This window comes from Alosa sapidissima, chromosome 6 (genome assembly GCF_018492685.1).
Source record: "Alosa sapidissima isolate fAloSap1 chromosome 6, fAloSap1.pri, whole genome shotgun sequence".
In the NCBI taxonomy this organism is placed as follows: Eukaryota; Metazoa; Chordata; class Actinopteri; order Clupeiformes; family Clupeidae; genus Alosa; species Alosa sapidissima.
In genome coordinates this window covers 24,322,042-24,334,535 of record NC_055962.1, presented here as the reverse complement: position 1 = coordinate 24,334,535, position 12,494 = coordinate 24,322,042, and the positions used below count along the sequence as shown (strand labels likewise).

General features: G+C 41.5%; 3 protein-coding genes across 5 annotated transcripts in view; 2 read left to right on the top strand and 1 right to left on the bottom strand.

Moving 5' to 3' along the window:
* mpv17 (mitochondrial inner membrane protein MPV17) overlaps positions 1 to 6,244 on the top strand; it is a 32,231-nt gene extending 25,987 nt beyond the window's left edge. For all 3 annotated transcript variants that reach the window (XM_042094351.1, XM_042094353.1, XM_042094352.1), the window contains exons 5-8: positions 1,388 to 1,483; positions 4,916 to 4,948; positions 5,089 to 5,141; positions 5,688 to 6,244. In XM_042094351.1, the coding sequence (XP_041950285.1) occupies positions 1,388 to 1,483; positions 4,916 to 4,948; positions 5,089 to 5,141; positions 5,688 to 5,757 (252 nt within the window). In that variant the 3' untranslated portion in view covers positions 5,758 to 6,244. The remainder of the gene's footprint in view (positions 1 to 1,387; positions 1,484 to 4,915; positions 4,949 to 5,088; positions 5,142 to 5,687) is intronic.
* An 850-nt stretch (positions 6,245 to 7,094) lies between these two features.
* Positions 7,095 to 9,518, top strand: uts1 (urotensin 1). Its single transcript, XM_042094349.1, has 2 exons — positions 7,095 to 7,348; positions 7,690 to 9,518. Exons 1-2 carry the CDS (start codon positions 7,251 to 7,253, stop codon positions 8,207 to 8,209), a joined length of 618 nt encoding a protein of 205 aa, XP_041950283.1. The 5' UTR covers positions 7,095 to 7,250; the 3' UTR covers positions 8,210 to 9,518.
* An 18-nt stretch (positions 9,519 to 9,536) lies between these two features.
* Positions 9,537 to 12,494, bottom strand: part of trim54 (tripartite motif containing 54) — a 31,227-nt gene continuing 28,269 nt past the window's right edge. Inside the window, exon 9 of the mRNA XM_042094336.1 lies at positions 9,537 to 10,332. The gene's annotated coding sequence lies outside the window, so the exon portion shown is untranslated. The remainder of the gene's footprint in view (positions 10,333 to 12,494) is intronic.

Sequence of the window (12,494 nt, the reverse complement as noted above, 5' to 3'; positions counted from 1 at the left end):
AGGCGCACAAGGTGCTAGCGTCTCACTTGAGGTTCTCCAATACTAGTCTGACCTCAACAAAGGGGTATACTATAAAGCAAGTCACACTTAACTTGGCTTTCTTTGTGAATTTGCAATCTGAGGTAATTGGTTCTTTAGACTTTGTACGCATTCCCATGAAAGGGGCGATGTTAGAACCATATGGCCAGTTGAAAATTATGGAGAGGTCTTAAGCTGCCTATTTAAAAAAAATGTATTTAGATTATTTATTATATATATTTATTAAGGCGTACAGTAAGTACACCATGTAGGGTGATTAATCTGACTGTGTATTTCATTAATTAAATCAGCTGCTTTGATGTATTCTTATGATGTGCACATGGATATTAGCCACGTTTTCACCTGCAACTATTTTAAAATAGGAGGAGCTCTGCCTGTAACATATTTGACAGAAGCTTCCAGGTATGGCTACTTGATAATTGATTGGCCAGTAGGATGTGCTTTTATTTGATTTGATTTTATGAGTTTTTAGCTCTTCTCTCCAACATAACCTGGTCCAGAGCAGGTTAAGTTTGCAGCATGATTGACCATGGTGATGTAGCCAGGTTAAAAGAGAGCCACTCTCATGCCATTGCAAACCCTGACTTTTGGCACAACATAGCTTGCTAACCCACTTATCTTGCCGTGTACGGTACAATGTGTAACCCTCAGTTGTACTTCATATAAACATGGACACAACATAGGCTATATGAAGACTGAGCTTTAAACTACATAAGGGTGGACATGATTGCAACACCAACAGCCTTTGCAATCTTTAAAACTAATTACACTAATTAAAGCTACATTTCCTTTAGGATCAATAAAATATGCATCTATCTTATTTATATATTTATTTATAAACTAGTAAAGGCAATCTCTTACCATTTATTTTGTGTTTGTTGTTTGCCATTTGTTTGACTTTTTCATCCCAGGTTCCACATGGCACAAGGCTTTCATGACCAATTTTCTGTTTTCTGTTAATTCGATATTTGAATCGCTGTTTGCTGTTTCCGTTATCGCTGTTTATTTAGAATTATTGTGTTTTGTGCTATCCTTCATTATACCAGAAATCAAAAACACAACATTTCTAACCACAAATCCCACATGCACCTCTCTCTCTCTCTCTCGCTCTTAACTCCATTGCAGTGAGAACACACTCCTTGCACGTCATCGTCCAATTATCCAATTTTCAATCTTGCTGATGACTCCTGCTTTTAATGACACACACTATGCTGCAGAAAGTGAAATGCCTCTAAAAAAATATCCCATCCATCAGAGTCTGAATGTCATTCACGAGCATCTCTTGTTGGCGTGGATGCGATAGTGTAGAGTAGACGGCCGATACTGATTGGCTCCTCTGTGTCCGCAGGTGGGCTTCGCCCCGTGCTTCCTGGGGGTGTTCTTGGGCATCTCTGGCACTCTGAACGGGCTGACTATAGAGCAGAACGTGGCCAAGCTGAAGAGGGTAAGTAAAGTGAAGTCACTGTCACTCTAGATAAAACCACCTGATAAATACCACAGACTTGCAATGGCAGGTTTGAGATTTAAACGTGTGTGTGTGTGTGTGTGTGTATGAGTGGGTAAGTGTGGCAGTTCTGACCACCATTGAGCACCACATACTCTTTGTACCATCATAAAGCAGAGCATAGAAATAGTCCTCTTCACAAGGTCATTGCACACATCTTAGGTACAGAGTAACATGATAAAAAAATAAATATATATATCTTGAGTCTACAAATTTTTTGAGTTTTTTGAGTTGGGCTCAAACAACACTTCGACCCCTGGGTCTTCACAAGGTCCTCTACTATGGAGCAATGGTATGTAGGGAACCTGATGGTTGAAACGTTGTTTAAACTCCATAAAAAAATAAATAGATAAAGATAGGAGAGATCAAAAGTGTGCAGACTATTCTTCTAGAAAAGGTAAGTAAACACTTACCTTTTCTAGAAGAATAGTCTAGAAACCAGACAGTGATTAATTGCTACGCTAATTTGTGCGATTCATAGAAAAGAAGTAGTAATGTTATGTTCTTTCTTGCAAAGTTTCTACGACTACCCTCAAATTATTATATCCATTATTATATCCACTGCTCATGAATGCACCTCTCCAATGCCCCAGACAGGCTAAAGATGGGTTGAATGAACCCTTATCTCATTGTGTCATGTTTCGATGTCTACACTAAAAAGGCACACAGCAATGCACCCTGTTCTTGGAAGGACATTATGTGAGCTGACAGGTTGAGCGCAGATTCCTTTCATGCCACCGCATGCGTGTTAACAACCTGCTGCATCTCGCTACACAAATGAGGACGCGGCACAGAGCCTCTGTCTAATCTACTGTAGGAAACCACTCAGAGTGGCAACGGCTGCTTTTGTTACGGAGACGTCCGTGTTATTCCTTGCGGAGCGCAGGGCATCAACGTGCAGCCACGGACCCTACTCATCTCGTGGGAATTCTTCTCTTACGCTTCTGGCACTCTCTGGCTGGCTGCTTTTTCTTCCACCCATTTGTAGGGTGTCGTAGTGCTCCAGCAAAAGCCATTGACCTCCATCTTGGCCCACTGTAATTAGAAGCTATTTCCATTGATGGGAGTACAGCGGGTTGAACCAGCGAACAGTGACTCATGCCTTGTAGAACAGGACTTCTGAATGGGCCTGGGGGGGGGGGGCGGTGGGAACGTTTTGGGGTTGGATAGATGGGGGTGGTGGTGGTGTGGTTTGTTACAGCAGGGACATTGGTATGGGCGTCATCTATTATTTATGTAAGGTAGGTGGCGAGTTAAAATGAGGCTGAAAGGTCAATCACCTAAATGTCAGAAAAGACAGAAAACAAATGAAGAATGCGCTCGTTAGGCTGGCCTGCTGATGGAAAGTAAATGCGAGGTGAAAGGCAATAATCAGGGCTGTGCCGTCCAAGCCGGCTGGAACCTGCGGCAGAGCCAGCGAAGGGCAGTCGGCGCATCCTAGGAGTGGGGTGGTATGGGGTGGAGGTTGGGGGAACAGACGCTTTAGGACAACTACTCCACGGCAGCCCACAGCTTGTGCAGGTTGTTAAAGGTTGTCCCGCATGGACGTATGAGTGATTGATCTGTTTAAATACACAAGTAGGAACCAGACTGTGCCCATCCCTGTTCTGGGGTGGGGGGGGGGGGGGGGTCACCCAGTGGGTCACTTTTTTTTCATGGATCAGTTTCTTTCTATGAACTACTACTTTTTTTAATTCAGCAGTGTGACTACCTGATCTGGAGTTTTGTGTCTGTGTTGAAAGTGCCTTATTCCTGAAAAGGTCAAGTGAGCTTTATGCTGCAGGAAAAAAGAAAACAAATATGAGTGCTAATCACATCTCTGTCCATTGCCCTTGGTGTTATGAGCCCCTTGATGGTTCTGGTGCCGTCATGGAGCCTGGCATGGCTTAATGAAGAAGACAGACAAATGGGGGTCCGCTCCGCTCAGTGGAATGGGTCCTGATGAGCAAGTACTGCTCACCCTCACTGAACACTGAACATGCACTGAAGCAAAGCTCCACTGGACCTGAAGTGGAAGAGGAGTGTGTGTGGAGCGCATGTCCTGCACACAAATAGAACGGGGAGATCGCTCTCATGCCTGGTGGAGCCACTTCCATTAGAACGGGGAGATCGCTCTCATGCCTGGTGGAGCCACTTCCATTAGAACGGGGAGATCGCTCTCATGCCTGGTGTAGCCAGTTCCATTAGAACAGGGAGATCACTCTCGTGCCTGGTGTAGCCAGTTCCATTAGAACGGGGAGATCACTCTCATGCCTGGTGTAGCCAGTTCCATTGATTATAGTGGAAGCTTATTGTCACAGCATATGAACATTCCGCTTATGTTGTGTGTTTAGTGTAGCCCATTCTTTCTACAGATTCTCTCAACTGTTGAGGTCCTTCTTGGAGTTCCTGTTTACTACTGCCATGACGTTTTGCCCAAAGGGGGAGATTTTTTTGTTTGTTTTCGTCTTGTGCCTAACCGCAGGGAGCATTATGGTGACGTGTCTGATGACCCATCCCAAGGCTACTGCACAGCGGGTAGCGCGTGTTTCGTTTCCGCTTGCTCTCAGTTAAAGAAACCCACCCCAGTCCAATGGGCGGTGAAATTTTAACTACATGTCTAGTTTCTTTGATACGGTTCTCTGTACTTTTTATACGCCACGAAAAAAAAGCCCAGGTGACCTTTTCAAAACATGTCGCAAGCCATTGTTTTTCTTTTTTAAAGTATATGTAGTTTTTACAGAGGGCTTGTAAACACAGGGCAGTATGACGCAGAGCTGTTAACATGAGCCCATTAGCAGACACCGCTGGCAGCATACGTGTGCTTCGATCCCAGAAGACTGGGGTCAGGTGTTGCCAACCTACAGCCAAAGTGTCTGTCTGTCTACATGGGATACGTTCTATTCCGATCAGGTGCTCTCAAGTGCTTTAGAATCTTTGATCGGAATAACCGTTGTTGCCTACTTTTCCTTGAGAAGCCTCGCTGACCGTACTTTCCTGACTTTCCTGACTATTAACAGTATACATTGATTTTGAATTTTTTTTTTTCAGCTTTAAGGTTATTACACGGGTGCGGCCTATACATGGGAATGCATTTATTTTCTTCATTCTCCTTTATGATGAAAGCATGATCTGAATCTGATTGATTGGGCTATTGGGCACTGCTGTTAGTACACAGGTGCAGTTTAATATGGATCTTTTTTTTTTTAGTAGTATAAAACACTGCCCTGCAGTTTAAACACAATGTGGCTAATACACAGGAAATTACACTATCTAAGTAACTGAAAAACATGGATTTTTCTAAGGCACAATTTAAAAGTGGAAGCTACCAGACTGTGATTGACAGGTGTCTTTGGTCTATCTGATGTGAATTATTTCTTTTGTTACCCACAGGACTATACAGATGCCTTGGTCGCAAATTACTATGTAAGTTGATCCCGAGTAGAGACTCTACATTCTGGATATGCTAATGAATGAATGATGAATGAATGAATGAATGAATCCTGTGTGAATACTACTGTCTAACAGACTTTGTTCTGTTTTGATCTCATTCCTTTTTGCACCAGCTGTGGCCTCCAGTCCAGATAGTCAACTTTTATTTTGTACCACTACACCACAGGTAAGCACAGCCTGCCAGTTGCATGATGGTGCTGTTGCTCCATGCATGCCTCATTGGGTAATGATGTGTTAGACCTTGACTGATATAAGACAGCCAGAGAAATGTAGCAGTTCATTGAAAAACTCTTGTGTATATTTTGTCTTTATCATGTGCACTTAGTAGAGAATCTTTGGTTCTTTAGTTTGGGAAGTTTTCCAAATGTTGTCTAAGGCCTTTTATTTTACTCCGATGTGTCCTTAGAGATAAGAAAGTTTTAGCGGCCTTGCTAACCCTCTTAGTTTCCATCTCCAGAGAAAGAAAGGTGTGCAGATGGCATTTACATCACGATTAGTCATCTGTCATTTTAATTGAACTACCTTGTCTACTTGTATTCATTTGAGACTCAAATTGTTTTGTTTAAGATGCTACGTCATGTGGCAATGCTCTCTCCTGTTTCCACTTCTCCCTCAACCCTCAATGCAGAGTGATAGTACACACACACACACACCACACACACTGCTGCGTGGCTGTATCAGTAACGCCTGACCTCTCATAACCCTCTTGCAGATTGGCGGTGGTTCAGATTGTAGCAGTGATTTGGAACTCGTATCTCTCCTGGAAGGCCAACAAGATGTGACGAGTGGCTCCAGAAATTGTGCTACCTCATTAGTGTGACCATAATGTGTTTTAGGCTGTCATTGTAGACAGCGTTCTGTGGTCACTTACACATCTCTGCAGAGGCAGAGGTGACGACCCAGTAGTTCAGCAATTCAGTTTATCAATGAAAGAATTGTATTTAAAAGATCATGCTTATTTTTGTAATTAACACTTTCTCCTGCATGACTGGAATTCACTAGACACTAGCATCTCTCTGTGTTATGTAAGGCATATTCAATGCATGTTATTATGATCCTTAAAGTCTCTTATCAAGTTATACCAATAATTTAGTTTTAGGCTACTTATGGTATGGTACTTATGGTAGCCTAAGCAAGATGGGTGTTTAGTCCTTCGGGTAAGGACAGTATAGTTGTCATGGGCCCTGACCATAATGTACTTTTGTCTTTTCATTGAGAGCATACATGAGCGTTAATGCATATGCATTTAATTAAAACAATTACTTGGAATCATTGTTTTGTTATTGACTGACTCATTATATTTTTAATACATGCTGTTAAACATATCTTGTATCTATGTAGTTTGTATCTACGACAAAGACAAAGATCATCATACATGTCACGTTTTCGAACAATACTGAAGACAGCCTTCTCGCCACCCCTAAAAAAAATATGCATGACGTCAGGCGCGGTGGCCCAGCTTTGTACCCTTCCATTGTTTTATTTCTTTTTTAAGAGACGAGAGACACGTACTCCAATTCCATCGAAAGCAGTTGCACATACACCTGAGGTAGTCCATCAGCATTTTTGAGCAACATTAGCTAAATGACTGGCTATAAATGTCAATATGAATGCCTGTTAACTTTTCTAAACCCAAGATATTGAAATAGAAGGTTAAAGTTTGGAAACGCAGTATAAATACACAATCAGCATTGTTGTTTAGTCACTTCAGGACCATGGACAGTTCTCCGGACAGAAAGCAACATCTCCCTGTTGCGCGCTTATGCTTTGCTTTCCTTGCAATGCTTAGCCATGCAGAAAGGCATCACGACAACCATCGCTACAGAAAACAATATTCCTTATTTTTTTGTCTCTGTGCTATGAAAATGTTCCTCTTTAACATGACTTCAGACCAAAACAAACTTTCCGAAAGTTATACAGTAAAGGAATATTCTGGTAATAAAAATGCTTGCTTGAGGACCTTTGTCTTATCTTTGGGAGCAGCAACGTAGCAGGTTTTTTTTTGTTTCTTTCTTTTGCCCATTCCTAGCTTTCAGCACAATCATTGCATCGCATCGGATCGAATCTGTAAAGCGGGCAAAAAAGCTGAATTTAAACACCAGTAAAAAAACTGCCGTTCATGTCTTTCTCATGAAACCGTCTGCTTCATGCTCACCGTCAGTTGTCCCTGAAACACTTCCCTGTCTCAGTCTCCTAATTTACAAGCATTTTATGCACTTGGACTGACGTCAATGGTGGTATCTTGGATGTATATAACCATTCAGCATGATGCTTGATGGTCCAGTCTCTTTGGCCGGACTTTCGAATTCGGTTGTCGGACGAAACACTTCTTAACCAGCGAAAAGGAAACTTTGACAAACAGGAGACGAGTCGGTAAGTAGGCTATTTATGGGATTATGGGTTACTACTTTTATTAGACAGTTTTATATTTTCTTGCCTTTCAGATGTTTCATCCAAAAGCTTATAATTTTGCAATGTGCGATAATTTCATTTAAAGTGAACGTCTTGCAAACAATTTGTTGTGTTTGATATAATCTCAATCAATATCATTATTTATTTTTTAAAGAATGTCGTTTTGTCGCATGCCCATCCCGAGTCGTGAAGATAGCCTATGTCCCAACGCAAGAGTCCCACTCTTGTGAACACTGACTAGGAATGTCTCCATGCACTGTCTCTCAGGCTAATTCTAATAGTTTTGTATCTTTCTTTTGCAGACTGCCCTCACCCAGTGCGTTCATTATGAAGCCAACTCCTTTGGTCCTGTTAATAGCTACAGTTCTGTTGTCCAGCCACATTCACCCTAATGTATGTCGACCCCTGAGCGCTTTTGACGGCCATGGGTACAAGAGTCAGCTGGACGAGGTGTTGTTAAAAGCAGGTGACTCTGCGGTGTCGTATCTAATCGGAGAGAAGATTTTGCAGTACTTGCAGAAAAACCCTGGTCTTCAAAGAGGTCTTTCGCGTGTTCACGTTGACAGCTTCACGGCTCCTCTCGCCACGGATGCACTTGCTCACTTGACGCGCAGTTTGACGCCGAGGGTAGAAGTCCACTCGTCGGAGGAGGGAAACAGTCTGGAGGATCTCGTGGAGTTGTCCAAGAGAAACGACGATCCTCCAATCTCAATTGATCTCACTTTCCACTTGCTGAGAAACATGATTGAAATGGCACGGATCGAGAACCAGAGGGAACAAGCAGAGCTAAATCGCAAGTATCTAGATGAAGTTGGGAAGTGATGACACCTGATGAACTGACACCGTGATGAAGATGAGATTGTCCGAATAAATGCAGTATAGAAAAACACGTTATATCAGCATTTTACGTTATTTTTGCTATCTTGTCAAAATTCCTTTTCCAACATAAGAAGTAACGTCGCTCACCCTCTGACGCACCGGCGCTGGATCAAAATGCGTTCCATCTTCAAAGACGACCACACTCTTCCCCATCAATTCTTCTGGATACAGACAGGACTATAATTTACAAAGAAATGAAAGAACTCTGAACAAAAGCGTATATCGAAAATATGGTCCTTAGATTAAGCTCACATTGTGTGTGGTGTAGCCTACGGTATTGGCGATATTAGCGTTTTGAATATTGATGAGAAATGATGCACCAAGTCATCAATGTAATGTCTTAAATCTCATGCAGTTAACTCATTTGCCTGTGCGCATCATGATCAAATTTTTGTCCAAATTTGCTATTGTCATTTCTTGCTGCATTTACCCTCCTATAGACTGATATGATCTTCAAATTTGCGCAAAAATGAGCCCCAATCAGATTTGTGATTTAGTGAAAATGGGGATTTGTGTAGTGCAGTGAATTGAAGTTCAACAGGTGGCCATGTCCAACCCAGTCAGTCACTGATTCCGGGAAGGAACCATTCCAGTCACCAGCAACAGTCATCAATAACTTTGTGACGAACTGTAGTCAAAAGATGATTATCACAATAATTCAATAAACTGATTACAACTGTTCCGTTTTAAAGGGGGATGCGGATTTATGGTCAGACCTAATCGACCTGTTCTGTCCCAGATTTGTTTCCATTTCTGGAGTGCGTGTCACACTCGGAGCACAAGCGCTTAGCCTGCTATTGGTTTGTTTTTGGGAGGGGGTCACTCATTCTGATCTTACAGTCATTGCCATTCCACAACCCCATCTGCACCTGAAACCTTTTTTTTTTTATCTTCCCGAATCATTGTAATGTCTACCTTCAGTATAAACTTAACTGGAATACACAAATAGCTATTAAAACGAGAAGCTGTGACCAAAATGTGTCAACATTCCTTGGAATACTGCTTTTAGAAACCAATGTAAATTGTCCAGGATTGCTGTACAAACGTATATAGTGTATATTGCTGACTATGCTGTAAACAACCATGTCTGAAAAAACAAAACAACAATGCTGAATACGACTTTGTAATTTTATTATGAAAATGTTATAAAAATAAATAAGACTATTTATTACTAGATGCACAAGTGATCCGTCTGATGGTCAAGTTTCAAGAATATGGTATGCTGTTTAATCATTTAGGCCTTGATCAAGATATTTGCAGATGTCAGATGCTTTAGACTACATACATGCAATTTCTTTCCCTGTCTGAGATTGAAGATGTCTTGAGATTAACTTTATCCCCTACATCTAATGTGTTTGTCACTGGTATTCTTCACATATCAGTAATTATAGTCATCAGGTGGACAGATATACTAAGACTGTGAGCACCCTCAACATTTCTGTTGGGACAGTTGCATTTATTTCTTATGGCACTGTTCAGTTTTGAATTTTGAAGTAGGCTAAAAAAACTACAAAGCCAATTTGCCAGCCACATCTTCATCTATACATGAATGAAAAACATTTTCAGTGCTGTGAAATGAATGTTTATTCTTCTGATAAAAAAGTACAAGCTTAAAAATTATTAAACCACATAAACAACCACATCAGTTGAGACTATAGTATTTACTCCAAGTATTTATCGCAATCAGATGAGCACACTCACACACTCAGATGAGCAATCCAATACTCTTGTTCTGTCAGACACACCATGACATTGTAAGCTATGACATAAATGCACATGTTATTTTTGTCACCCTGTTACAAAGTGAAGAAATGGTAACTCATTAACTACCACAGGCAGTGCACAAAACTGTCAAGCAACTCCTGACCTCAAACTCAGGATAAGCCAAAAGGGGACTAGCGCAGTATCATCATGTCCCAAACATCACTTGAATCATGCATGTCTTGGGGCTAAAGCTCATCTTTAGCGCTTCTCCAAACAGCAAAGAAAGGCTTCCCGTTTTTGTTCGCCGACGGGATTAAGGAAAGCCTCCCTCGCAGCGCCTTGTCATCCTTACAGAGGATGCCCTAGGAGGGTGGACAAGAGGAAATGAGGAGGACATGGGCAGTATTGTCCTCTGTGTTTGACATGAGCTATTTTTACTGATCTGTTTTGTCTTGAGGAAACTGGGGAGAGGGCAGTGGGCGGTGAGGAGAGGGCGTTGCATGAATATCCCATGCAGCGTCTTGCCTCGAATCTACCATGTGCTGCTTAGGGGAGGAATAGATCGGGATCGCTTGGTGATTATGTAAAGGTCCTAGAGCCCCATCTCAGTCATTTTACTTCCTCAAAGGCCCCTCTCGCCACTAACAGCACACTCTAGCCATGCAGACAAATGGCACCTGCATAACGAGTTTCCACATAACCACAGACGCATCAAAAACGTCCCCATTAAGAGCTTCTCAAACTGGGTCTCATCCTCAAGCTGTATCTATCAATTTACCTCTTCTTCTAAGAGCAGGAGAGAGAGAGACTGTTCCATTTGGGTACGGACTTAGAATGAGAGAGGTTATGAGTTAGAATAAAACAGGTCTAGCACAGAAGGCAGTGTTCACAACTGTCTGTGATGCCATCATTGTAACTCCCAATTTGCATTATTTTTTCCCCGATTTATAGTGTTTTTTTTCTCTTTATTCATAGCATATTCATACTGCACTTGATTCCTGTCCTCTCCTTATTAGACAATTTATATGACTGTAGTGCTTACTTTTCTTTCACTTCGCTGTCTGAAGTACAATAAAGTACATCATGGTCAGTTATCTGCTACATACATTACCTTTGGTATACACTTCATACTATCATTTTCCATAGTGACTCGAATATTTTAAAAAAGGACTCACATTTATGTTGGCTCTTGTTATAAAGCTATACATTATATGAATGGTAATGCCTTTGAAAACACATCCCTGTTAAACCAACACTGCTCCACGAGTCAATGAAATGTGTTATTAAAAGCAAATAATTCCCAAAAGGCCTACATGTGCTGCTTATAGCCTAATAATTATTCATCAGCAATTACAATTATCCGCTGGAGAACCGCTCCTTAAAACCCATGGGATTGTTTTAATTTGTAATGCACCATGCTAACTATATCCCTAATGGACAATATATGCAAATAGTCAAGTCAGTCTCAATTAAGCTGACTCATTCTGGACCCTCCAGGCACCAATCAGGTAGATTTGCCAAGACAGAGCATATATAATCCAATCATGTACTTATTGACTGCATGAGTAATTAGACAACATGTTCAGGCCTGGCAAAACACCAATTATCTGCAAGTGACTGCAAATTTAATGGCTGACGCCCCCCAGATACAGTTAAACAGTCCCCGCCTGATTTACCCTGTGATGGAGTATAGATCAGCTGGCAGACTGGGCCTTAAATAATAACTTTGATACAGTTGCCAGGGTGGATCAAGGATATTACAATCACTGGTTAAGCAGGTGCATTATTGTGCAGCATGTTGACTTAACACTGGGTTAGGGCAGCAATTCACTTTTTTTCATGTCAATTATTCTGTTTACTATTTTCTTGATTAATCAATCAATAGTTTAATTGATAAAATGTCAGAAAGTGTTTAAAAAGTTGATCACTGATCACTCAATAATCAATGTTCTCCAAAGCCCAATAATTGTCTTCTAATGCTTTGTTTTGTCCACATGCCAAACATTTAGTGTGCTGTCACAGAAGAGTTAGTCAAGTAGAATGTATTAAAGTTTAAGAGGCTACAATCAGTGAATTTTGAAGCATTTTGCTTAAAAAAGAATGTCCCGAACCAATTAACTGATTATTCCCCAAAAAGTTGCCGATTAATTTAATAGTTGACAACTAATCAATTAATTGATGTAGCCCTACACTGAATTTATGAATACCTTGTTTGCGTGTGCGTGTGCGTGTGCGTGTGCGTGTGCGTGTGCGTGTACGTGTGCGTGTGTGTGGATAGGGCAGCAATAAAGGAGAAGGATATAGTCTAAACTGGGGTTCTGATGCTACATGAACCCTGAGCTTATGAACACATCAGCTTAGATTGCTGTGGGTTGGGCAGTTAAGGAGATGTCCTGCACTGGAGTAGAAATCATGGCTGACCCCGCGCACACTGACCACTGAGGAACTCTCATTATAGACCCACTCTTTTGACACGTGAACATGTACTCGTTTGCCATCTCTGGTGGCGCCCATCGATTAATCC

Bases quoted from the DNA above. Each gene is read 5' to 3' on its own strand.
- uts1 (XM_042094349.1), top strand. From the start codon at position 7,251: ATGGTCCAGTCTCTTTGGCCGGACTTTCGAATTCGGTTGTCGGACGAA. The intron at 7,349-7,689 runs GTAAGTAGGCTA...TTTCTTTTGCAG, and splicing joins GACAAACAGGAGACGAGTCG to ACTGCCCTCACCCAGTGCGT.